Consider the following 27,973-nt stretch of genomic DNA (forward strand, 5'->3'; position numbering starts at 1 on the left):
ACTTTGTCTTTTTATTGAACTTTTTTGATTTTTTACATGACCATTGTGTAGTGGCGGCTGCGGTGTCGTCAATGTGTGCAGTGAAGTATTCCTTTCAACTGTGATTGAAATTCATTGGACACTTTTCAGAAACTAGGTTTTGCAGTCTGTGTCATTACGTTAACGTACAGAAAGTCAGCATGTCGGTTGCATTTGCGTCCCATCAGAAAGGACGGCATAATCCTAGTCCAGCGCAAATTCAGAAAGTGAGTAAATTTTAGGTTTTCTGTGCACCATCTTACCTAGGAGCATGTTATTTGCTTACAGGATTATGAAATGCACAGATGACAAGCTTCAGTTTGATCTTACACTTAATTGCTGTTGCATAGTGCTTGCATTCTTTGAACTTTGTATCGACGTATGCCACATTAGTTAGTGCCAGTCTGGTTAGCTGTGAACTAGCATTGCCACCATTATTGAACTTCCTTTCTACGTTGAGAATGTACTGCTGTGGAGTATTTTGGCGCATACTTCCGAAATACGCCGCAAGCTGGCATAACCTCAGCACCAAGATTGCATGTAGGCTTGGCCTTGAGACGTTCATAAGCCGGTCCTGTTTTCAAGGTCATGATTTTAAAAAGTTGCACATGTGATAGTAAATTTTACGTTTTTCTCTGAGCAAATGCGATGCAGGCATCACGTAACAATCGAAGTTCACAAAAGAAATAACACCTTGAATCACTGGGTTGTCGTGATGTGTATCATGATCCCCCATCACATAGTTCCCATAACCACCCATAGTACCTATAGCAGCTCCAGTCATTATAAAAACACCAAGAAATATGTGGCCTGCATTCCTGCTGAGAACCAAAAACAGAAATTAGAAGGAAGTGCGAGTTTGGAACTGGCCTTTCTTTGTCACTTGCAGACAGCTTATATAATATGACTATGAGAGGATGACCTGTGAGCATATATATCGACAAGATTTTCCGAAAATTCTTGGTATGTGTGCATTACTTTTGCAGCTAGGGTTCAAATCCCAGAGTCCCGCCATATTTTCATGTCACAAAATCCCTGGATTTTGTGAGACGAAAACCAAATTAGGTTTTCGGGATAATAAATTTTGGCTTACCTGGCAATGAATGGTTGGTAGTACGTGTGAAAAGGTTAGAACAGTATCTTAGCGACCTTTGTTGTCAGGCGTCCTTTTCGCAAAAAAATATCTGCTGCATAATGACGAAAAACAGCAGCAAAAGGCAAGCACAGCAACGTAGAAACAACATGGGGACAACTTCGGACTCACATTTAAACCATTTTAAAGGAGTACAGAGGGCCATCCAAAAAATTTTCAGATTAAGGCGTCTGATGAAAGTGTGTGTGTCATTTTACCGAATGGCGCTAAAGGTTTTGATGTGTGCAATTTGTTTCCCAGAAAAAAACTCACATAAACATCGGTCCACGCCTTCACTCATAACTCGCCACTCCGGGTATTATGAGGAGGAGAAGGTATGATGCCACATCACCGATGACGTTATAAGGAGAACTCGTTCTGGTTCGCCGGTCAGTGGCGGTCAGCGCCCTGTCCCTTTGCCGCCGTAAACTAGTTTTGCCAGTTCTCCCGGAGAATTGGGGATAGAAGGAGCGGCCAAATCATTACCGAGCTAGTAGAAAGGCTTTTTCAGAACCCCGGACAGCCGAGTAGCAGACGACAGGGGAGTAGCAGACAACATTTCTCTAGACCAATCAGCGAGCGTTCGCCTTATAGCATCAGTTCGAGGTTCCAGGCAGATCACAGGCTGGTACTGCTCTTCACCGCTGTTGCGCACGGTCGCTTTTTGCGGCGTACTTTAAATTCAATTTCTGCGATAATTATGACTCTGTGGTGTGAATTACTTCGCATGGTGCATCTTACTGGCCTACTTAACAGCTTTATAGGAAGAAAACTTGGTGATAAAAATGACTTCTGTGCTACTTTAATAGTAAGCGACACGCTTAAATGATTGTGACACTTTGACAGATGCGGTTCAGTACATCATGCACACTTTGTATTGCGTACAAGAGTACAGAGGGGGAAAAAAAAGTAAATTTTTCTATGTGTCATACTTTTGGAGATATAAACCCTTGAACATGTACTTCTCAGGCTCTGGCATCAGAGCTCTCGCCATTTGCATTGGGAGTCGTAAGCATGCGACCTCTCTCGCACTTCCTCACAGAGCCGCATGTGTTTCGGTATTTGCCGTGCGGGTTTTCTGTGCGTCTATTACCTCTTTGCTGTAAATCTTGGAATGCAGTGTCACATTGATGCAATTAATTGCATTTTGGGATTGTAAAAGTGGCTTGGGATTCCAAACCCCATATACAACAGACTTCCTGAGTAACTTTGGAGCTCCGTTTTAGCAGTCTGAATCCAAGCATGCTGTTACGGTGGAGACACAGGCTGCCATAAGCCTCGGATAACTATAATTATAACCTGGGCCGCCCACTAGCTCTGCAATCATGTTAGAATCCTTACATCAAGAATGTTTCTGATAGTTGATTCAACATTCTAGTGTGTGGTCTCACTGCCAATACAGATAGGATGTATATGGGATATTTTCATTGTGCTCTATTTTGTGCTCTGTACTGTTATTTTCTGTCATTTTTATTTTGTGTGTCATTTCAGTTTCTTAATACGATTCAGAAGTATCACGAGCAGTGTTTATAAAGTGAAGCTTATGTAATAATTATATCAATGGGTCATCTATTCTTCTTGCAGATGCTTGATGAGAACAGCCAATTGATTCAAGCAATAGTGGACTATCAAAACAAAGGCAAAGCTTCAGAATGCCTCCAGTAAGTATAGATCTCTGTTCTGTATTTTGGCTCTGTGTGATGAGTGTGAGTGAAATGTAGTTCCTTTGATCCAGAATGTTTCTATAGCTCTTCTCATCTCCTGTACATTCCATCAAGTCCTTGAAAAGGTTGAAGCCTTTCTGTGTTGAGCAGTAGTTCTTCCAATATCGTTTCAGGTATCAGCAAATCCTACACAGGAACCTGGTTTACTTGGCATCTGTTGCAGATGCAGGCCCGGTAGTTCAAGCATTTCTTGTAAGTTCCACGTTGATATATGTATATAAAAAAGAACCCCCATTTAGACTGCCTATGCAGACGAGCAGTTGTGGAGGTTCCAGCTCAAGATATACAGTCGACCCTCGTTTATCCGGACGGTGCCGTTCCCGGCAAAATCGTCCGGATACCGGGGCATCCGAATAAATGAAACGACCGAATAGAAACGTCCTACAGAGCAAGGTTTAATTAAAACACAGAAAGCTCGTCAACGACTGCTGTTTCAGTGTAGGCACTCAATTCCTGCAAACTTTTGCTGATTGCATAGTCCTTCTTCCTCTGCTTTATCGCTGCCTTGCTAGCGAAGCTGATTCCTATTCTTCGACGTTTCGGTGCACAGGGCGGGCGATAAGCCGACATCCTTCAGGTTGGAGTTTCCCCCCTTTTTTTATTGCCTGTTAGCGCCACGAAGCAACTGTGGCTATGAGCGACGTACAGACGTGGACAGATGGAGAGAGGACAGCAGGAAGGAGTGGGGGATAGGGGGATTACTATGCGTCCTGGGCCGACTTGAGGGGGAACTGTGCCAACATTCGTCTGGAAAGTCTGCGGAAAACGTATTGAAAACCTCAGACAGCACAGCCAGTGGTAGGATTCGAACCCACCACCTCCCAGTCTTCAGCACGACCTTGGCTACCACCAATGTGCACGGTTGTCCCCCCTTCGGAGGAATGTAGGTCGCTGACGTGTGACGTGAATAACCCAAATAACCCAAACACAGCGAAAAGGGTGACGAAGCGGGGTCTCCTCAACCTTACTCACGGTAGTCCGGATAACTGAAGCTGGATTACAAGAATTTTCGACTTTCGTTCCCTGGAATTCTTGTCCAAGTCCGGAAGCTGAAGTCCGTATAAACGAGAACAAAATACATGGAGGAAAATCCGTTCCCGTGCCTTATGTCCGGATACCACGGGATCCGGATAAATGGGGGTCGACTGTATTTTATACAAGGTTTGGAATTATCTGATGGGTTGCGTGAGGTCAGAAAAGTGTACCTCACATTTTTGCCATTTATCTTCCTTGTGCTTTATCTCATAAAGTACCAAACACAATTTTTATACAATGAGAATTAGCCGAGGCAGGCTACAAATTTGGGTGACACAAGCATATAAGCCCTCAACGCCCAAGAGTTTCCGAGTTATTTGAATTCAACAATTTTTATGTCATGAAAAGATGCTATAGTACACCCTCCACACTGGCAGATCCAGGGGGGATCTGGCCCACTGGCAAAAAAACGTGCCTCTCTCCCCCCCCTCCCCCCCAAAAAAAAGTCAGTTTATACATTGGATTTTCCTTTCTCCCCTCCCCCACTACACACTCAGATCTGCCCCTGGCTCTCCATATCTTATGCAACGCACGTATCTCCCTCACCCTGTAATGCTGTGTGCAAAAGACGTGATTTCTACTCTCTGTTGTTTTTCACATCTTTTCCTTACAGCTTGTGGGTGCACCGAGCTCGGTCCTTTATTGAATAGCACTTCAGGCATGTGCACAAAACTGTTTGTGTTTCTGTGCGAAATACTGTGCATTTACAATGCTTGAAAATGGAAACTTTTGAATTTTTGCTATCATGGACTGCAATTTCCATAATATGGTGGTTCGGATAAAAATAGCTGCAATATCTCACACAGTAGAACAGAGGTTCTATTATACGATATTAAACAACTGGGAAACTACTGCAGTGCAATCCCATTAATTCGAACCCCAAGGGGACTGAGGATTTGTTAGAATAAAGCGGAGTTGGAACTAAAGGGAGTCGCTCTGAATGAGGGATTGATGCGTTGGCAGGACATACTAGCTGCATCAGAGACGCATCATGGCTCGCTAGGCCTTGCCGCATGTCCGTGGTCATGCGATGCTGAAAATGGAAGCAGCTCATTCATATTCCACAGTATCTTTACAGGCAAGCATAAAAACATCTCAGGGCAGAAAATAATCTGTTATACATGTCTGCATTCGTTTCCTCTGCTGCTACTCAATCAACCTCATTTGTCGCGCCCAACCTATGTTGAGCCCAAAGCACAAAGAAAAATCTTCCACAAATCGTGATGTTAAGCATAGAAAGCCTTTTGTCAACCGCTCCCTTGGTTCCATCTACAGAATTCCACTTACGTGTGGCTGGTCATATATTGGCCAATCCGGCAGATGCATTAATATCAGGTTAACGGAGCACGCGTCTTCCTTAGGTCAAACTCCCTCGGGCCATCTTGCCATTCATTGTAGAGATTGTGAATCTTGTACTCCCATGTCCCAAAAGACAGCTATTATTTCTTCACACAAAGATCGAGCAGCCAGGGAGATAATTGAAGCGCTCAACATTGACGTTATTCGTAACGCCTGCATTAGCGCCCCTTCTATAGCCCTTACTTCCATGGCAAAGGAATTCCTACTCTTGGATCCTGCTTAATAACGTCTTGTTGGTTTTGCCTTCACGAGTACACCATTTGTGCTTCTTGCTCCTTATCTTGTGTGTCCACGTGCGTATTGTTTTGATCCTTCCTATGTTTATTTCCAGTTAGGTGACTTCTTGACGATGCATGCCACGTGATTACCATTGTATAAATGCTCTGTTTTTCTATTACACTTCACCAGTTGAGAGTCTGCAGTTGTCTTGTATCCTTCTTCATTCTAACCTCCTTGTCCGTGTCCCACCGTGCTACAGTGCTACTCCTCGAAAATCATTGATATTGCGTCTTTACCCTGTTCTCGCGAAGCTGCGGTGCAAATTTTGCTGGAGGCAGAACTATAGTTTTGAAACAACAAGACTTGGCACTAGTTGCAATAGAAACCAGCAGTTGTCCTTGTAGCACAGTCCCCATGTAGTCAGTCATGCAATACCTGTAAGCTGTAGCTTATAAAAACTTTTGTGAAATATGTATTTGTTATGGCTTTTGTGAGCGCGTTATCTAGACACTGATAGCCGGTCATAAGACTGATAAACTGGTTGAGCTTGATATCTTGTTGACAGCACTACGGCGCATGCCTGTAAAGTTTTCCTGCGCACCTCGTCCTTGGAAATACAGTATTCTAGTTCTGCCGTTCAACCTGGCTTGACGGCTGTCATGATGTAACAGTATTCAAGTAGTGGCCATAGACGTCTTGGCTAAGATGATGGCTGAGCCTTAAAACGTCCTTGAAAGGCCCTTGAATTTTTATACCAAATTGAGTGGGAACCATGAAAACCACCATCCTCTCTTAAGTTACCACGGAAGTGACATTTAATGTGACTCGAAACCCTGCTTCATTCATCAAGCAGTTAATCAGGAGCCACCATGCACAATATTTTTGCTGTGTGATGTATTGTCACTATGCAATCAAATTTACAAAAAAACGTCCGGAGAAAGCAGCCATCAGCCTGGCCTGATTTCATCATGTGATGCCAGCAGACATGCATGGCACAAGGCCTGTGTGGGGAGCAGCAGGGACTGTGAATGTCACGAAGTAACAGACTTCCCTCGTTCATTACACACTCTTTGGAGGAGTCTAGGCTTTCTGTGGGGTGTGCAGATCAGTGGTCTCTCTCTCTCTCTCATTACAGGTCAGCGGCACTTATTGTTCCTTCACAACGGTTCATGTTATTTGTTGCAAACACACCGTGACCAAATGCGAAAAAAATACGGAGGTGCATTTCACTGCAAGTTAGGTCATGTCTCTCTGTTGCCTGCCATTTTTATTGGACATTCTACATGCTTTCTCCAAATGACTGCCCTGTGGTGGTCAGGTCACTATAATGTCAATGATGCATGCCACATGTCACTCTCATATCACTAGTTCGTACATAGCATTCCTTTTCAGCAAGAGGGTAAGAAAAGTGTGGTGGTGTAATTACCCATGTCCCTTCTTGGATTCGCTTGTGATGCCTGGAATGTGTTTCCTAAGAATTTTCACACTGTTACTTCTGTGCGTGTATGGTGCTGAACTTCGTTTTTCTTCCTTAGCCACCGCCACAAAACACTGGTCCACCAGCAGGAGGTCAAGACATGAGTCAGGGGTCTGGGCCTATGGGAGGTCCTCCCATGTCCCAGGCCTCGCATCAGCAAGTTCCGTCACCACAGCAGGGTCCACAACAAGCGTACCCAGGCATGCAGGGCACTGCAGGTAATGTCTTCCCTCACGGGGGGATCCACTACGATGGGGGACCTCGCCCTTGGTGGAATGGTTCCTTTCAGTGAAAGGTAGCTGCACCACCTGGAGTTTGAGGCATTCATTTGCATGCTGCTCAGGTCCCCTGTGTATTGCATGTGGAATGCACCCTGTTGATGTCAGATTCCTTCTATATCATTGTGAAACATTAGGTTTTAAGTGTCAACTTGGTATTGCATTACTAACATAGTAATACATTCCATTGTGTGAGCTTCTAAACTGCTAACCTATTGATGACCTGTTATCTGCAATGTTGTATGAGTGCATTATACAAAGGATTCCTTGGCTACATCATGAAAGCTGGCAAGTAGCTTGTTTTTTTTTGTTTTTTATATATATATATATATGTCACTGTCTGTATATGCCGGTGCACCACATATAACTTACATTTTGTTTATCAAAATTCTGGAACAATCTTTACAAGGTTAACCTCAGATTTAGTCAGTTAACTTCAAAAGTTGCAGCTTTTCTTGATGAGAATTATATCACTATTAGGCTTAGCTGACAACTGAACCGGTTTGACCGTTAAGCAAAATAAATGTCAGTAAAAAATTTTTTTACTGTTAAAGGTGCGATATAGATGTGCTATGTGCATGCCAACACTTCTTGATGTACTACTCTCTGTGTACATTATGTATGATTTCATATAGCTACATTTTTTTAAGGTACATCTTGTATGTGTGTCCTTTTGCAGTAAAATTTATGTGTTTTAAGTGAAGGTAACCATAATTACATACACTTTTCTTCTTTTTGTTTTCAATCAGACATGAGGAAATGGCTTCAGAATTCTATAACCTGTGCAATGATTCGCTGAGTGCCTTATTTGTAAAGAAAAAGCACTTCAATGCTGCGAGCAGCACTGGTGCACACAGAGGAGAATGCTTAGAAAACTCACTTTTTATACTTAGAAAGTAATTTGGAACAAAGATGTTGGAACAAAGGGTGTTGCATAGTAACTTTGCAGCTGCCTCTGTACCGACTGGGTGGGGTGGGGGGGTTGTTTATTGGCGTGAAGGGAAAAGTTAGCCAGAATAGGGTTGGCTTGCTATTCCCTTTAAAAGGAGAAGAAAAACTTCCCCCCTGCAGTCGTGTCTTGCAAAGGTCTGCTGTTTACTCTGCATGTTTTCGTGTGATATGGATGCTCGAATCCTACAGTGAAATATACATGCATTTAATGGTAAGAAAGTGTTACGATATGTTGGTGTGGGCAGTTGCTTGTGATAAATGACAGGCTCGTGTGTTATCAGAGCATTCTTTCGTGTTCTTGCTTGCTTGGGTACAAGCATCCTTTGAAGTTGCATATATTTCTTTCCCTAAGCTAACAGCCTCCTATGAACAGTTCATTGTTTCATGGGTCCTGAGACCCGTTACCACTTGCACTTTACATAATATGGAGTACACATTGTATTGTATGCAAGACTGCGCATGCACAGGTGATTTACTTAGGTAACAAATTTGGTGACCCTTGCTGTGGTCAGTGGCCCTGCAGTGAGGTTGTGACTGTGGTTTTGAAGGCTAATTACACCTTGTTAGCACTGTACTGCACAGCTTTTGAATACATTGCCACCGCAAGCATCAGTGGCAAACAAGGCTCGATTATTCCCACTGGGTCTCAGAATATGTGACCTCTTCCGCGTCCGCTGCTCGCAGGAGTTTGCAACTTCACTAGCAGAGGTGCCTACTGGGATGTCACAGCTGCACAGCACATTCGTTTTTACTACGTTTGCTGTAAAACGGGTTGCTGGTTCACATTGATGCCAAGTGCAGTCTTTCGCGGCTATCTATGTAACTTGAGGCAACCTTTCGCCGCCCCGTTAACGTTGAGGCAAAGGGACAGGTCTGCAGTGGCATTTTTAAGTTGAACACTGCTATGGCTATCTGAGCCATTCAGCAAAACACCTTTGAAGAGAAACCAATCTGTTAGCTACATTAACTAGGAATTTGACTGAACTGACTGAGTATTCCTGATAATTGAGCCCAGTTTTGCAGCTTCTTGAAAGTCTAACTTGATTTTCCCTGCTTCAACGAAGATAAACCGTAATTGTGAGGATGTAGGTATTAGTGAGTAAGATACCTCTGAAGAGTATGGCTTTATCAACATCTTTAAGTAGCTTTATGAATGGCATACAGTATATTTGGCAAAATGGGGACTTTCCCTCACTTTCTGAGATAGGCCCACTGAGTTTGATCTTAAATTTTTGATGACCAGGACAGCTTTGGTACGTGGAACAGTTTGCTACTGAATAGTTATGGTTAATGAAATCCGGACCACATTCGTTATTCTGCATGTAGGCTCTGCTGTCTCAGAATAAAAAGAACTAAATGCAGAGGGTTTTTGGATGGAAGACTCCTTATCCCTCCATGGGTACGCAGAACACCTGCACCCATCTACTCGTATGCACTTTTCACCAGAGTGCTGCTTGCCTTGTAGCCATACATACATTCATACGCATTTTTCTTGTGTTTGGACTGAACACGATGCTTTCGTTAACACTGAAGTTACGCTTCAGATATGTAACAGTCGTGCTAAATAGTACAGTACGTGTAATTGATAGTGATAATGATAATACATGTAATTGAGCATGCACAAAGGTAAATCCTAATCTATGGCTTGTTATTTTCATAGTACTGTAACTATTTTGAATAGGCGGAACTTCACAAGCTTTTTTCTGTGCAAGTCGAGAGTACTTGAATGCCTCACTAGCTTGTTGACAGTGATACACAATTGCAGGTAGCAGTATGAAAGCTAGTCTAAGCTATGTTACCATCAAATATGAGGGAAGTACCGAGTCATGTTTGTGTGCATTCATGACATTCAGGAGTATTTTTGTGCACCTAGGAAAAGAAAAACCTGACAGGGAACTGCAGAAGGGGTTATTGGACTGTGCCTAATCTTATTTCGTGTGGTCCAGTTCTGTTGACATTGTTAATTTAACTTCTGCAAACTTCATTGGATGCTTGAGCATGGATAGAAATATCTATGCTAGTTACTGCAAATCCTAAAATGTTTGTAAGTTGCTGAATTAGTATCTTATGCAACACACCTTCTTAAAGGTATATTGATAAAAGGATACTGTTTTTCTATGAATGTTTTTTTGTGTGAGAGATATGTCTTAATAGTTGTAGTGACATGCATATGTGGAAATTTAATCTACTATGATGTGTCTGTGAACCTAACCTATATTATATCGTTGTATACCTTGTTTTGCTAGTCAGTCTGTAGTCAAATAAAGACACACTAAATGAGTTTCCTTTTGATGAAAATGTGTCTTTGTTCCACTCATTTTGTTTCTTTCGTTTCTATTTTTATGATGTCTTCATTGGATCAACTGCAGTTGCTTTATAAGCTATGGCGCTGAAGTCCCCTGATTTGTTTTTTCATACGTAATCTAACCTTATGCAGTTATTAATTTGCACTGTGTTGAAAGTGTGTATTCAGGGCCCTCAGTCTGAGGAAAATAGTTCTGAGATCACATCCTGGGCACCCTTGTCTTTGCTTGTGCTAACGGTAGTGCCTTTTATTGTGTCAGGATGTTCTATGTTTTGTTTTCTGAAGATAGACCAAGAGCAGGGGATGTCATTGTTTTGTTTTCTGCGTGATAATCTTTTCAGGCTTTACAAATTTCACAACACTAGCCCCTCCTGGTTTATTTTATGTATTACTTACTACACCCTACTATTTATTGGATTCTGAGGGTGGGTGGCATGTTTTCCCACAGTACAAAATTGCATTTAACCTAAAAACATTTTTCATTTTGGTTCATTTGGTTTTTTCGGTTTTATGTTAACTTTTTCTGTTCTTTGTGCGTCTCTCTCTCTCTCTTTCTCTAATACTGTCAGGTATGTTTGCAAAAAGTAAGCGCCTCTTGTGGAGCTCATGAGTCTTGACATCTTTGTTAGCTCAGAACAGTAAATAACTTATAGAATGCCTAGGAAAACAAACATAACATGTGTAAAACCTGTGGAGCATATGTAAGTTGTAATACTTCGTAACATTATTACAACATTTTAAAACATGAATACAATGTGCATTATGTAGGGCAAGTGCATAGGAAGCTGATTTATTTTTATTTGACTTATGCCCTGCTACAATAAAAACATGCTTTCAGAAGCAACTGAAGCCATATAGTGTAAGTATATCTCTGTTATGCATGCAGTGATGCTACCCCCAAAGAATATGCAAGGTTGGCATGGTAAGTACTGTTGTAGCACTTGCAGTTAACTTTATACAGGCTACCGAGATGCCCGTGATTTTTTCCTGGTGCTGTCATTCTTGCAAAATGAGTTTGCAGACATGAACACTATGACCTTGGTTGTTTTTGCACCATAAAATCTGGAATCATCATCACAGATCTTTACCTTAACTGAAGCTTTTGTTTAAGCAAGTAAAGTTTGCATACTTCGGGCTTCCATAATATGTCCTAAAAAAATGATTTTATTGCCTTTATTTGATGATTTGCTGTGGTATGAAACATTTATGTGAATATGCTGATTCATGAACATGCACAACTCACGGTTCAGTCGAGTCTGACACTTCTGTAGTTACTTGATATGATTGGATTTCGTGCAGGTTTTTGAAAGCTCTTTGGATAATAAACAAAGATGGGCAGGTGAAGGAATTTATATAGATCCTGGTGTTCCGTGGGGCTGCAGCTGTCCAGCTGATTATCTTCTCATATAATTACCAGCCAAGCAGGGAATCATGTATATATGACAGCCTACACACAGCCATTTCTTTTTAGTCTCTATATAAAACATGCAGTTCTCGGTCTTGGGGGGATTATACCTCCCAGTTCAGTACTGACACATTTTATTGAGCTCTGTTCCCGCATTTACAAAAGTAAGTGATGTATGTTACATCATTGCAGCGGTGATGTGCAAGATCTTGCACTTTTTAGTAAGATGTAAAAAATGGTACATGTTGTCGTCTTCCATTATCAACAACCTTTTTTCATCGGAGCATTTCTAAGGTTGCAAAGTGACTAACAAAAGTGATTTCTGAACCATTTTCAGCTTTTGGGCACTGTGAGGTGAAACCTGTGTAAGCCTGTGTTGTACCATTCTTCTTTTTTGTAGAAACTGTTTTTTACAGAAAAATGAAACTGCCTTTGTGTATCATGTTAAGTACTCTTAAGCCTGTTGTTCGATGAACTGTTATTGTGACCTTGTATTCTTACTGCATCATACTTGTACGGCTTGTACGGACAAAGGTTTACGAACACCCTAGCAGAAAACAGGAGCGGGCAAAAATACTGAGAGATGGATAGAATAGCCAGTCACCTGTTTCTTATTCGATCTCTTTCTGATATCTAGTAGGGCGCGGCTCCGACGATGAAGTACGCCAGTGCCGTGTTCCGTGAACTTTTGTCCCAAGCTGTACCATAGATATGTTCAGATTGGTACCAAGCGGAACATTTTTTAATAAACACTGGTTGACTCATTTGGAAACCCTTGTCTTTGTACAATATATCCTTTGTACATGCATGTTTTCTTTATTTTTTTATTTTTTTCATGCCGATGGTCTGTACATTGCTAAATGATTCCAAATGAATTGGATTATAGGTTGGAGGTGCAGGAATCATTGAAAGAAAATGAAAAAATTGGCTCGCACACTGCACAGTTTTTGAGTCATAATTTTTGTGATTACTCACAAAGACTTTCTACATTTACTGTGAGCAAGAGGAAGTGGTAGCACTATGCACAACACACTGCACTCTGAAAATATGCAGAAAAGAAGTTTGTGCAAGAATGTGCTTATCCTCAATGTTTCTGCTCTGATGTTTCACATAGGTGTTGGTGGTTCATCCCAGCCTCAGATGGGCAACCACAGCAGTAATGTTGGTGGACCTGGGAGCATGTACCCTCCAGGCAGGGGTGGAGGACACCATTCATCAATGATGCAGCCTTCATCCATGCAGGGTGGTCAGCAACACCATCCAGGAGTGAGTATTTCATCGGTAAAACTCGAGGGCAGTAGACAAAAAAAGAAAAAGAAAGGAAAAAATAAAGCGGTGTAAAATGCTGTCAAAAACAAGGCCCAAATCTTGACATGGCAGGTGTATCACATGAGCTAGAGTCACTAAATAAGCTTCGCTTCAGAGTATCGACACTGAGGTCCAAGGGAGAGCAGGAGCGCCATCTTGTTTCCGCACAACACCGGTACCATCCGCAGTTGGGGATCAAAGACAGCTAGCATAATGCTCGCTGTGGGATAGAGAAGCGTGTATGATTGTTGTGCAATAATCCATTTATTGTCCACCACAACGTCCAGAGGATGTCAGGGTGAGCTCAAGGCCGTCAGCCTTGATGAGCTGCTTGCAAGAGAAAGGAACATTGTACCCACGCACGATAGATGGCATCGTCCGCTAAAATGCGCCTGAAGTGCGTGTGCATGTTTCTACTGAGGCACGGAAACAAGATGGCGTATGCTCGCTCTTGGAACTCGGTGTCGATACTCTGAAGCGAAGCTTATTTTGTGACTCTAACATGAGCGACTCTTCATTATACTCAAACACACTCATTGTCTCATATTATTGTGCTTGCTTTTGTGTAACACACATTGAAAATGGTTATTTCACTACAGAGACCTAGGAGACCTTGCTTTATGTGTGTCTTGATCGTATTATCTTTGACAATGATAGGCTTGTGGTATCTTTACATCTGAATGTAATGCCTTGGTTCCTGGATAAGGTATGTGGTTAGCTAGTGCAAAATGATGCAAATGCAGTTTCAAAGCAAGGAACTCTCTTCTAAGACTTTAGTGTTTTCTCTTATGGTCATCACCCCTTTCTGGGTGAAAATTTGAATCCATGGCACACACACACTGGAACACATGGCAATATCTGCAATTTGTACTGCACAGTGAAATATAACTAAGGAAAACAAGAATAAATTCATAAACAGGATCCTTTGCTCACGCAGCAGCAACACACTCCTCCAATACAACAGCAGCAACCAACTCAGCATCCAGGCACGCAGCAGTCGGGGCATCATCCTGGGGTGCCACAACAGCAGCAGCCACAGTCCCAGCACCCGACCATGCAGCAGCAAACTGGACAGCATCTCTCAATGCAGCAGCAACAGCATTTGGCAATGCAACAACCTCAACAGTCTCAACAGCCTCAGCAGCAGCAGGCACATCCTGGGATGCAGTCACAACAGCAATCCCAGAGTCACCAACAACACCCTGGAATGCCTGCACAACAGCCACAACAGCAGCAGCAGCATCCTGGAATTCAGCCACCACAACAGCATTCAGGGATGTCTCAGCAACAGCCCCATCCAGGAATGCAGCAGCACCCTGGAATGCCGCAGCAGCAAACTCCGCAGCATCCAGGACAGCATCCTGGAATGCAGCAGCAGCAAGTATGTATAATTGGGGACTTTTTTTTTGTTAATTAAAAGAGAGACATCTGTATTTTGAGAAGTGTTCATGTGTTGTAATATTGTATAGCTCTAGCTTAACCATTTATTTCTACTTCATGCTTAGAAGTGCATAGGAGCGCACGTTTGAGCAATTTCGTAGTTGTGGAAGCCACACACAGAGTCCGCTTCTCTCATGGCGCCCTGCTTTCATACCCAAAATCTTTACTTCGATTGCTTAATGTCATCTTTGGAAAAGGAAAGACTCATTTACGGTGTAGAGCCTCGACAGCCTTGCTGTTTTTGAAACAGAGAAAAGACTCCTCTAATCCTATGAGTTGTAGGCCTGTTGTAGTCACAAGCTCTTGGTGATTCTCTGGAGAATTGCTCCTGCGCACAAGGGCTTCACTTTCGGTATGACGTAAGTGAGCTGTTTTGTGTGCAAGAGAGGTGCTTTCGAGCGAGAGCCCCGTCCACTATTCCATCAGGATTGAGCCTAAAACTAAGTGCAGTTCAAGAGTGTCATGCTTATGCCCTGCCAGGGTGGGGTCTGTGTGAGCAGGTACAGTTCTCTTGTGAATGACGAAGCTGTCTTGGTAAAATATTTGCATGGATGATGAATGATCAATTCGTATATTGCCTTGAGCTTAATAAGTGCCTTTGCCAATCTTTTGTGTGAAATTTGCAACTCTAAACCATGATGCTTTTTTTATAATCAGTCATTCCGGAGGTGGAAGTAAAAATCTCGGGTCAGGAACTCCAAGTATTTCAAACAGGCACTGTCTACTGTTCTTCTACTTGAAACAGACTTTTCAAAATGTTGAAGGCTCCTGTTTTGAGGTTTTAATGAGGCTTTCTTTGATTTGGTAAAGGCAAACAGCACAGTGTAGCTGATATTCTGGGATGGATGTTCAGAATCCAGCTTGGGTACAATTTTATCATCCTCGTTCATACAGAAAAATGGGGTTCCTTGTAGGTCTGTCTACTGTGCAGATTTTTTTTTATAATGAATTTGTAAATGTGTTATATAATATGAATTTTACAGCAAATTTTAATCTCTCTTCAGTCATTTTCTGATTTTTGTGGATGACACCAAATATTGGGGTGATTATCTGACTTGGCTGTGTATGAAAGACAGTTTAAACTTACTGGAAAACAGTTTGTTCAGTTGTCTACTGAAAATTCTCTCCTGAAGAAGCTTTGTGTGTGCCTTTCACATGAAAGAAAGGCATGTCTTGTGATCAAAGACTTAAGGGGTGCGTTCAACAACTAACCCTCGAGTAGGAGTTGGTCACGTGACAGAGTTGTACCACGTGACCATGGGAGTAGGGTAACCCTCGGGTAGGTTGAGGAACGGGCGCGAGTACGATTCTCAACATAGCGACAGCAGACGACATTGACATTTGGGCCTCGCGACATAAGAACCGCTGTCTGCTGCTTCGCTTTAGTGTGACGCTGTTGACTTCGGTATGGGGACATCTGCGTGGGTTCGTTAAGCATTCACGCCATGAATTAGGGGTATTTACCGCACGTTCCGAGAAAGGGTAGCGCTGTTATCGTCCGCAGCTAGCTCTGAAACGCACAGAAACAGGTTTCGACCTTCACATACAGCGATCTGATGTGTGTTTTATGTATGGTTCAGTTCATGTTGCTCCGAAGAAAACATCAGGTCACAAAATTCGCACTGGAACTTTCCTGGGTCCGCTATGATGCTGCCGAGAGGAGCAGCAGCAAAAGCAGACGACCGTAGATTTCAATGCAGACGACAGCTCTGACGTCACTACTCTTACCTACTCCCGTCTGATAGGGAGTAGAGCGACGTGACCTCGGGTAGCTACTCTCGAGTAGGCAACCCGCTTTAGGAACGGGGGTCACAACGTCATTGAGTAGGTTTTAGAACGCGGAGAGTAGCTACTCCCTACTCTCGGGTCGACCCAGGTGAGTTCTAGAACGCAGCCAAGATTAGAGCTGTGCGAATATTCGAAATTCCGAATATGAAACAAATATCTGATGCTGTTCGAATGCTATTCACAACTTATTTTCAGTATTCGAAATTTTCGAATATTTTTGTAATAGTACTAAAGCGAGGCATCGTTGTCGCAATCCTGCAAGTGGGCTTCACCTCATTACATCCAAGAGTTAGGTGAAGCCCACTTCACGTTACTGCCATTGCTCTTTTGGCATTGTGGCTCCACTCTGCCAGTCGGCTTCACCTCATTACACTCTAGCGTTAAGTGAAGCCCACTTTACACTGTTTACAATATTCTGTCACTAAAGTCTACAAATTTTGTGAGCTCATGATCAACACTATTCACGACTCCAATGAACTATAGGTGGCGCCCCAAAATTCCAAGATGGTGGACGAGTGCAGGTCTCCCGAGCAAAGCAAGCGTAGGGACTGCGTTGTCGACCGAAATATGTTAATCTGTTTCAGTTTTTAATATGCATAAATTGACGTGCTTCATGATAAAGAAATTAATTTTGTGTTCTGGTCATCTCATACTGTGCCAGTTCAACTCGGAGAAGTAGGCAAAGAAGTTTGGGTTGTCTGAGTTTGTTTACAAACGTGAGTCGAGCGAATGAAGGAGGCATTTTAGAATCTAAGAAGGTAAAGCAGGGATTAGTTACTTAAGAAGATTGACTTAGCATGTGTTATGGACTGTGGATTAGCAGTCTGCAAGGTAATATGTACCATTTTTGAGTTTCTCCTCCGATAGTCCCGTAGTATGTGAGTGCTGCAAATGAACAACAGCTCCGTTGGAAGTGTAGTGTCTCTAGGAATTAGATAGTTTTTGTCCGAACTTTGAGGCACAAGTAATCATAAAAAATTGTGATGAATAAGTTAACGTACACATGGGCATTTGCAAGAACTCGAGAGGTGTTCTCTTGAGTTCTTGCAAATGCCCATGTGTACGTTAACTCTTTGTTTGGCTTGGTGATGACAAAACGTGCTCATATGACGTGACGTTTGCAGAACTCTGTGACTGCATGTCAAAGGCATACGTGAACGATACATATTTTGAAAACCCGTGGCACACACGCGTATATCTGACACCTTATCTTCACTTAACACCATACATGTGCAATTATTTAACATGCCATATGCTGCGCGGCGAAAATCTGAGCTCTGCAAACATGCTCTGGCACAGTGAAGTATTCTTTTTCTGCACTGCTCTTGGTATTCACGTACAACTTGGTTGATACTTTTATCTTTGCGAGTCATTCGTTGATACCTGTGCGACACCAGACAGAAGTTTTCTCTCGCAGAGAACACCCATAGTGGATGCTTGTCTACGCCGCATTAGTACGGTGATATTGTTTACTTTGAATGAGGTCTGAAAATGCATACATGTCGGCAAGACAAAGAAATGCCAGTTCCTTGTTCTGTATTCCGAAGATTAATATTAAGATGAAACTGCGGCGACACAGTTGATCACGAAAGTCGTGCGATGGGTCAACACACATGAGAATTCCGTTCCGTTCTTCTTGATTAGGAAATGATGAAAAGAAAGCGTGGCATATTTCCAACAAGCTGCGAAGAAATTCGTACTGCAACATTCCTGTTTTCTATTTCGATACATTCTTTGTTGCCGGCATTCTGTCTGTATGCAAGAGAAACCTGTACCGCTGTACTGCTTCCCTGCCCCGACACGATCTCAAACCTGCACTCGCAGCTTTTCTAAATTGCCGCCAGGTGGCTACGGCTTCACTGGAGTCGCGAATACTCTGGGCATTGCAAGTTCCAGTAAATGCACTCCCAACTTTGAAAGTTATGTTCAGTAAGAGATGGAAATATGTGCAGCTTCTAAAAAAAAGTACAGGAAATTCATAATGTAAATATAGAAATGAAGAGATGCACACAAAGCAGGCTGCATGGAACATGTTGACTAACTCTCAATTCAGTTTATCCCACTATTGGCGATCTACCATACACAACACAGAGTGACCCTTCTCTCACGATGGCTTATGCTGGTTGCAAAGGCTCACATGTTTGGAGCAGAACATCATCTTATGAGCACAACAGCACAAAATATTTCACCATGTGGTATTCAAAATTACTGTAGAAGTGTTTTTTTCTGCGTGGAAAATATTTTCGCGTTTTCGAGCAGAGCTGCTTTGAGGACTGATTCGCGAGAACTTAAATTCGCGACACAGGTTTGCGGGAGTGCTTTGCTCTTGCATATCGTGCCGCCATCAATAGTTGGGCATATTTCGGCGAGTACTAAGACATCCGTTGTTCACGTGGATTGCGGCATTCTAGGTCTATTCCTCTCTTCTCCTCACAGAGATGGGAGGAAAGGCCCTGTCAAATGGCCTTTAGGGACCCTGTAGGAGGCCATAGTACTAGATGTGTGCAAGTTAGCCAGTTTATTTTAGCAATTCTTATTAATTATCACTCGGGGCACTGACCAGCTCGGTTGAGATGTGGTACTATCATTCAAGCTGGTTTTGAGAATGCGGGGAAAGGCATGTTCTGGCTTCGTGGTATAGTGGTATATTGCATGTATAGTGCAAAGCGTTTATAGGAGTAACAAAAGCATGATGAATTTTCATTTCTTTTCATCTTGCCTGATGGGATAAAACAATCTTCTGCGCTTGCTTAAACTGCCTACGCTACATGGAGTAGAGAGGGTCAGCTAGTCGCGGTATAGCGTCGAACGCCGAACGTTTTTCGCCCTCATATGGCCAGAGTTATTCGCGGGAACTTAAATTCGCGATTTTGGAGGTGTGCGCGAAAAACGCGAAAAATAATTCAGCGCGAAAAAAAACACTTCTACAGTATTCGAATTGGGCCTTTTCTGATTATTCGGATTTGATTCGCAGTGTAAGTGAAATATTCGTAAACTGTTCACAATGGAAATTTTGCTATTTGCACAGCTCTACTAATTCAGTTGTGTGGCTGGAACACAAATTCTGTGTCATTTTTGAAAAGAGATTTGTTTTTGTCTCACGTTAAAACTTGAAAGTGAAGGTTATCGAATGGGGCTCTCTTGAGAACTATGTCATTGTCACGTGACCTGCCCACTGGTGGGCAAAACAAACACACATGTTCATATATGCCAGAACACTCGAATAGATCCAAAGGTGGCCGGCACCTACTGCTGTGACGCTTCAGTCGCGGCAATGTTTATATAACACGGGGAGATCTGTTGTTGAGCACATTAAACAGTTTGTCACATAGATCTATGGGGTGCTGATAGAGAAACATCACATTGCATCTTTGTCTTTCATTCGCTAGACACTAGCCTGCGGATACATAGTTTATGAATCAGCTGAATTGTTTTGTCTGCTAACACTTCTTGATGCTATACATCACCAGGGACCAAGAAAGAACTAACCTTAATGTTAGAGATTATGGTGTAAGCTTAAGCTATATTGTACAAATAATAGGTGGATTGTGTCTCTGCTATACTGCTCTAATTGTGCTACTCACGTCACGCAGCAGCACCCAGGTATGCAACAGCAAAGTGCACAGCACCCAGGTATGCAGCCGCAGCAGGCGAGTGGGCAACACCCTGGAATACCTCAGCAACAACAGCAGCCTCATCACTCTGGGATGCCACAGCAGGCACAGCAGCAGCAACAGCAGCACCCTGCAGCACCCACACAGGCACATATGCAGCAAGGACAACCAGGCATAGCATCTCATCTGCAGAGCCATCCCCCGCAACAGCCAATGGCAGCACAAGGGGCAAATCAACAGGTTGGTGATGCTTCTATGGAAAAGTTTGCCCATCACTCAGGTTTACCATCATGAAGTTTGTCCACCAGCTTGTCTGCATTTATGCCATTCTCGTCTATCGAAACTTGCTGCATTCTGCGTGTTATCGATCAACAGGATATTCATAGAATACTTGTTCTGTCGCTACTTACGCTTAAGAAAATTTACCAATTTTTCAGTTTCTTCAAGAGTAAGGTCCTTCCTAAAATTTTCCTTATTGTAAGTGGAGGATCTTTGGTAGATAATTTGGGTCCTTATTTCCTCTCACACCATGAAGAACTAATCATCATTTAGTTGTGGAGAGGTCTACAGAGTTAGCCTTGCAGAATAATTTAGCTTAATTTTACCTCTTCTAATAAGCACGAAATGATTACGACATTGGCTCGCAAATAAAATAATGGTAAATAAATTTTGTTGCTGTGATCCCACAGATGGGCAATGCACAGTCATCCCAGCAGCAGCAGCATTCGTCACCGCCACCTCATCAAGGAGGCCCAGGAAGTGCGGGAAGTAGTGGACCCACTCGTTCTCCTCAGGGGCCCTCTCCACCTGCTTCACAGCCACAGCACATGCCATCCCAGCATCATACAGCATACGCAGCTACTCAAGGTTAGGAAAAGGGGAACCCTTTGTATGCTGTTCTGGTAACATCCTTTAGATGCGCACAAGTTGCGTTTTGTGCTACACCTGTATGTGCTTTTGCCAAGTGAATTTCAGTGTTTACACTTGGTGAGGAAGCGTATACGAAGAGGGGAGTCAAGTCCTGTAGATCACATAAACAAAATACAGAAACCGACACTGAAGATCTTCATCTTCAGTGTCGGTTTCTGTATTTTACTTGGTGAGGAAGGGTAAATGATTTAGAAAAGCTGCTAGTGCCCAATTCTAGCAGGAATAGTCTTTAACGAATAATACATACCTGCCAGGTCTCCCGGATTTCGTTCAGTCTCCCGATTGTACGGACGTGCCCTTCATTAATGCAGAAAACTGGGGCCTTGGGTTTTTTTTTTTTCTCTCATTTTCCTTTAAAAGCTGCCCGAACGTATTCCTGAAGAATTAGAAAGCCTGTAACATGGGTTTCGTGGAAGGCTGGGTTGGCGGAATCCCAATAAAGGGGTGAGCAGCTGAGCAGCGAACCACATATGGCCGCATGCCCATCCATGGCTGGAGGTCTCACCAGATCACGTGTTTCATAGTGTCCATGTTTCTCGAGAAGACGTGCTATTGTTCTGTCGTCAGTCCAGTCTTGTTTCCTCTGATGGCGCTCTTCAAACAGAAGAAGAAATACTCGCACGTGTTCCTCATCCGTGCCAAGTGCTTTTTCACAGGTTTTTTTGGTTGAGCACAACCCTCCCACGGAGCATAAGCGACCACATGTGACCGGAATTCGAGAAGATGTTCCCAAAATGTGACGAAACAAAGCACTACAGGTGCGGAGGGACGAAGACCACTGCCATCATCGGTGAAATGGATGTGTCTAAATGCAATGTTGGAAAGCCTGAGATGACGCGTCTTCGCAATTGCGGTCGACGGAAGCAACGATAGTGCATCGCAGCTCCACCCTACGTATGACGTAGAGGAATCGCAATACAGTCGGCGGCAGTGCTATTTCAAGTGCACAAAATGAATCCATAGTGCATACTGCCCCCCTCTCCCTTTCCGTCGTGCTGCTGGCAGTCTCCCGGGTTTTGTCACGTTAGCAGGTCTGATGATATAGTAACTAATGTGAACGTGGGTTGTCATATAAGGTACCCTTATGCATTTCCAATTGTGCTGTTTAGATTTGGGCTGCTTGAGTGGGGAAAAAATGTTGCTTGTAGTCCGCTACAGTCGCCGGCTGATTTTTTGGACTTGAAGGAGCCACAAAATAACTCTGAATTATCGAACAGTCAGAATTTTTAGACAAAGCCTTCAATTTGTTTCTTAAAAAAGCTTGAAAACTAGCTTGAAATAACTGTTTGTTGACACAAGTTTTCATTGCCGTGCGGACACTGGATAACACATAGCATCGAATTTCTGCTAGCCTTGTCGTGATGCACTTTCATGAGTGTCGTAACAGCCGTAAGGATCGTAAGATCCGTCTGAAGCACGGTTCGAAATATTGGAAGCGGAAGTACATCGGCTCAGTGGGGCGTTTGACGGTGCCAAGAGATTTGTCCGAAATATCGGTCGGTGACTGTATACACACATGCACGTGTCTGTTGATGGGCCAACCACCGAAAGGGGATATTGCGAGTAACATTGGAGTTATTTTGAAAATGTCTTCCTTGTGTGTGTAATCTACCTCCTGTGTTCTAACATTTTATTACTTAAGGGGGGACGTGGGGATCAACACAAACTTTTTTGTTTCTTAATAGATTATGATGAAAACTTGCACCATCGTTGATAATGCCCTCAAAATGAATTTACCAGAAAAAATATGATATATCCAAAACTTCTTTTTTACAGATTTTTACAATTACAAAATCTTCGCATTTTGTGAAAGGCCTGCAGAGTTTGAAAAATGTGATAGAAGACAGCTTGAACGTGGAGTGTATTCCCAAATGTATGGTTGAGGTCGTGACATTCTTAGTTCTTTTAATTTCCAAGATGCCAATTTTTGGTTTTCATTTTCCTGCATGCGGTCGCAACTGACGCATCTATCATAGAAATGTATGACGGTAGCATAAATTATAAATTGATTTACCTGAGAAAATAAGAATGTCACGACCTCTAGGAATGTTCAGTGATTGTAGGAAAACAGACCGCACCAATATAGACAGTCGTTACGGAGATATCAGTTTCACAAGCGGAGCAGGAGAGCGAAAAGTTTTGAGAAAAGGAAGCGCAAAGTTTCACACACTTTTTACTGCAAATTACAAGGCTCCAGCAGTGTATTCTTTTGTGTCCTTTTGTGCACAGGTTCTCTTGCCATACTGGCGCTTTGTTTGATGCACTTTGACTGCTTTTGCCTTTGATCAAAAGTCTGACAAGGCAGTAAACTCGTATCCAATGCTTTTGTTAGCTTGTTAGCTCTTGTTAGCTTCGCATAACAGATGCTCGTAGGGGTTATGCAGTTCCTCAGGGTTGGGATCATAGGTGTACCGAGTGTGGGAGAGGGGGGGGGGGGGGCTACTAGCTTTGCCCCCCCCCCCCTTCCCCCAACCAGCTCAGTTCTACTTGGGCAAACCCCTTGGAGAAAACCTTGGGAATGCCAATGGTCGAGATCCTCACGAATTAGCCTAAGTTTTGGCTCAGTGCCAGACACTGAAGTCAACGACGCTTGTACTCCAGCGGCGCACCACCGCCAACACCAACGATGACTCCAAATGAACTTGGACTGTGCGACCTGAGCTCGTGAATGGCATAGCCTCCAGAAGATTATTGGAAGAAGTACTGGATAGTGCTTCGACAATAACATCAAAAGAAGTATTTCGTCATGTTTCGACGACATCACCACCGCTAAACACGTCAACAAAGCGCTCGCTTTCGAATTCCGGCGCAGAAGCCTTTTTCTTCTTTGTCGTCGACAGCTTCCGCTTTCGGCTTCCGAAATGCTGGACGGTGCCATACTTTCATTTCAAAACTCGTTTGTCCATCGTAAAAATCGTCCATGTTCGAAAACACAGCAAGAAATAGTAACTAAAAGTTGCGATCACAATCCCCTCGTGAGAAAGAGCAGACGCTCCGGCGGCCAGAGGAGCAGGTTGCCAAGGGCAACCGAGGAGCGGCCAATCTTAATGCGCGCACAAATCACGTGGCACGGATTTCTCACTTCGGGGCCTTGGAAGTTTCCCTCTTCGTCAGAGCGCTTCTCACTGGAGAAGTTCGGATGCGCGTTGAACTCTGAAGAGGACTAAAAGTACTGTCGATTGCTGCAAAGATGACGTCGCTCGGTGATGTCGTTCTCGAGACGCGGCTGTTTGAAAAACGACGATTTTTCTTCATTTTCGCGATATTGCCTGCTACCATGCCTTAGAAAAAACGAGTTTTGGGGCACTTTGAGGCGGATTTGAGCAAAAATACTTTAGGATCACATAGAAGACAGATTTTTGTCACCAAAAATGTTATTTCCAGATTATCCGTTTTTTTGCCATTTTTTGCGAGTTGATCCTCGCATACCCCCTTAAACGAACTTGTGTTGCCTTCTTCCTTATGTGTTAGTGGCTCATTATCTTCATCTTCCATATGACCAGCAGCTGCAGCATTGCCCCAGTCCAGTCGCTCCAGTCCATCTCCCAGCCAGACCTCATCAGCTGGTGGAACAGCAACAACTCAGAGCTACACACATCCTCAACATTCTCAGCAAGGTGATCTTCTTGAGCACAGTTCTGTCTATTGTAGGAGACATTGCTGGAATCATGGATGAGTTCTTTGTTAGCCTTTTTTTAAGTGCATGTCGTCAGGCATTTTTCTAAGAATGAGCAGCATACAACTGTGTCTATGCTAGTTTCTCGGGCTTAATTGTTGCAAGTTAATACTACTACAAGCCTTTACCCCATGATATGATATTTGAAATTCGATTCAGTATTCGAATGGCAATTCTGCAGGTATATTCATATTCGAAAATTTCAATATTAGCACACGTCCAATGTTTAGCCTTGTCAATGCGTTGCATGAGTTAGCAGCTCTGGGTGAGCCGCAAGACATTAAATTATGATACAGTGAAACCTCGTTAATGCGTACCTGGCGTGCACGCGAAAAAACTACGTACTAAGCGGTAGTACGGCTTAACCAAAAACTCAAAATACAAGTCCACGTACCTGTCTAATGGAAGAAAAATGGAACATGTTAGACAAAATGAGGATAGATATCGCCCTTTATTCACTTTTGCAACAAGATAGTCCGTTATTTTCGCTTCGTACCGAGGTGGCCTTGCAGCAATGACCATGGCTTCAAATCCACCAACATTACTGGCGAGCTGTTCAAGAAGTCCCCGTTTTCTGGCAAACTGATCGATGGTATGGATGATGTCCAGTTTCTCCTTGGTGTTCAGGACACGGTGGCATGGCACTGTCCCACAAGCCAACACAAGTGACAAAAGAAGTGAGAAACGAAACTATAGGAGGGGGAGGAGGTTCGGAGCCTACTTGCCCTCTCCACTCTGCGGGAGAATAACCTCTCCTCCTCGCAGGAGTGACGTATTGGTGTCGCCCAGTCTCTGTGGGAGCCACGTGCTTCCAAATGTTTGTTTCTGGTAGGGGGGGAGCTAGTTTTTTTGTTCTGCACGGTCTGTTTCGTGATGAAAAGTACGCGTTAACCGATATTGAGGCTGCGAGCAGCTACGGCTTAAGCGGGTAGCAAATACATTGGTTTCAATGGGAGTCGTGACGGGGATTCAGCGCAACTACTGCTTAAACGGAATTACGGCCTAAGCGGGTACGTATTAACGAGGTTTCACTGTATTGTCAGCTTCGTTGCATAGAGATTCAACTGCATAGTTGCTGTCTACTGCACTAGCAGAAAGGAATATATTTGTTCTGATTAGTGATTTTTCTGTTCCTTTTGGCCTACGGCTTTGAAATTGTTGCAACAACTTCATGTGGCATAAAATAGTAATTTGTTTCGCAGGAAATGCAGTGCCACCCCAGCAAAACCAAACAGCCCAGTCACCATCGATGTACAATTCTCCTCAAGCCAGTAATGCCCCCCAGCATTCCCCATACTCGCCCCATGTCCCTCCTTCCCCTCAGCCTCCATTGGCCACACCGCAGGCTTCACAAACTCCTCCACAGCAAGGCAGTGCTCAGGCACAGCCTCAGCAACGCCCCCCCTCCCAACCTTCCCCCACAACTCCCCATGCCACCCCGCATCCAACAGCCCAGTATGGATCCAATTCGGGTAATCATAAGCCGACCCAGCCACAGCCTGCTGGGTACCAACCATCGGCCGCAGCCAGCCACACCTATCAGGCATCTGGTTCACCAGGCTTTCAGCCCACTCCTTCAGCTCAGTCACCAAATCCCAATCAACCGAGCCAACAATCTGCACAGGGTTACTCACAGTATGGATCTAGTGGGTACCCATACAGTGGAATGTCATACGGCTATACTGGAGGATACCCTGGCGCTCAGAGTGGGTACATGGGATACCCGCAGAGGTATCCTAGTGGATATCCACCATACGCACACTACAGAAGTCCTCAGCCATTAGCTGGCCACTCTGCAATACCCCCAACTGGAGCTGCACAGCCATCCACTTATGGCGGCTATGAGCAGCAGGGGTATCCCCCAGGAAGCTATCCCCAAGGGCAGTAAAAATGTATGGTGAAGGGAGGCCCTAACAACATGCCACATGTGTATATTGTTTGTTTAAGCCTTGCTTAAACCTTCAGATTGCCATAGTGATTCAGGGCTTCATTGACATTGTTTTCGGAACAGTTTAGTTCGCCACTGGTGTTTAAACTACTGCAGTGAGGCATTATTCAGTGCAGCTATTCTTATCCTAAGGGTCTGAAGACCTCTATTCATTTTTATTATGTGCGGGGAAACCAAGAACATGAATTGTCATCACGCTAAAACATTTGTCACCCTTTTGTGGCATGTGCTCTGCGTATGTACATTGTAGACATGAAATGAGGTGTGTAATTGTGTTTCAGGTGACGAACGCAATGTTTTGACCAAAGTCTAAAATCCCATTCTCGTAGATTGCGTAAAACTAGTAACTTTAAAGCTCAGTGCAGGGTTACTTCATGCCAAATGAAACTGGCTGGTCTTGCAGGCCTCTCTGATTATTTTCCTTCCAACATATATGGAAGCCCTATGCCCAGGAAGCATATCAGTTGTGGAAGTATTTGAAAATTGTCAATAGGTTTTTTCAATTAGCACTAATAAATGAAGATTTTGAGCACTGCACTCCTTTGCAACTTACTTTGCCCCTATCTGAACTGGAATTTTTTTACTGTGCTATTTCATCATGGACAATGCCTGTGAGCAATATGAACAATGCTGTGAGAGGGAAAATATGCTCAATGCACCCCCTAAAGTTTACACATTGTTGCCGGACCATTTTTCTGTAAGCGTACGCTAGGAGCGCCTGTTTCAGATCACCCAACAACATACTTGGCGCCAGCAGAAAGGGCGTTTCAGGGCAGATGAGGGGCTGCCAATCACATTAAGATGTGCCCATTTGGAGCAAAGCAGTGAGGCACAGAAAAAACGGAAAATTATACGAATGAGTGACTGATTTCTTTACTGCACATCCCCAAAGCCAAGAACCTCACGAAGCAATTTGAGAGTACACCACAACATTGATCCCATGTAGGCAAAAAACAAAACAAAAAAAACTAATAGGGCTCTGTGCCTTTAATAGTTTCGAAGGTATACAAGTCCTGTGAGTTGAGAAGAAATGCAATGATAAAATTTTTCATTTTTCAATGTTAATTCAAAAAACTAGTGGGTGATCTTCCAATACTTTCATGACTGATATGCTTCTTAGACACTAGGTGTCCACATACAGAGTATGCATTTTTATCTGTTCCGGATAAAAAAAAAAAAAGTTTTTGCAGGTAGGCTCTGTGGCCAGGCAGATACCCTGTGGGAAAGTGCATGTAACTACTGGATGACTAATTACCTAAAAGTAACTTTTTAATTAATGTTTTTAGGAAAATGTGAGACAGTAGAATTGGAGGCAATTATTATTATTTGAGTCCATCCTCCCTCTTTTTTTCTTTTTTTTTCAAAA

The 27,973-nt window shown here is 43.3% G+C and overlaps 1 protein-coding gene across 3 annotated transcripts; it reads left to right on the plus strand.

Annotated features, from left to right (window-relative positions):
* Positions 1 to 27,965, plus strand: LOC135378222 (uncharacterized). Of its 3 annotated transcripts, none has more exons than XM_064611171.1 (10): positions 1 to 245; positions 2,735 to 2,811; positions 2,988 to 3,066; positions 7,023 to 7,182; positions 13,018 to 13,169; positions 14,149 to 14,592; positions 20,033 to 20,293; positions 20,743 to 20,920; positions 24,487 to 24,600; positions 25,862 to 27,965. In XM_064611171.1, exons 1-10 carry the CDS (start codon positions 180 to 182, stop codon positions 26,545 to 26,547), a joined length of 2,217 nt encoding a protein of 738 aa, XP_064467241.1. In that variant the 5' UTR covers positions 1 to 179; the 3' UTR covers positions 26,548 to 27,965. The 3 variants fall into 3 exon arrangements, with proteins under 3 accessions (XP_064467241.1, XP_064467242.1, XP_064467243.1); XM_064611172.1 differs by having other exon boundaries at positions 24,490 to 24,600; XM_064611173.1 differs by having other exon boundaries at positions 20,036 to 20,293.
* The last annotated feature ends 8 nt before the right edge of the window (positions 27,966 to 27,973 follow it).

Source organism: Ornithodoros turicata, chromosome 1, assembly GCF_037126465.1.
Source record: "Ornithodoros turicata isolate Travis chromosome 1, ASM3712646v1, whole genome shotgun sequence".
Lineage (NCBI taxonomy): Eukaryota > Metazoa > Arthropoda > Arachnida > Ixodida > Argasidae > Ornithodoros > Ornithodoros turicata.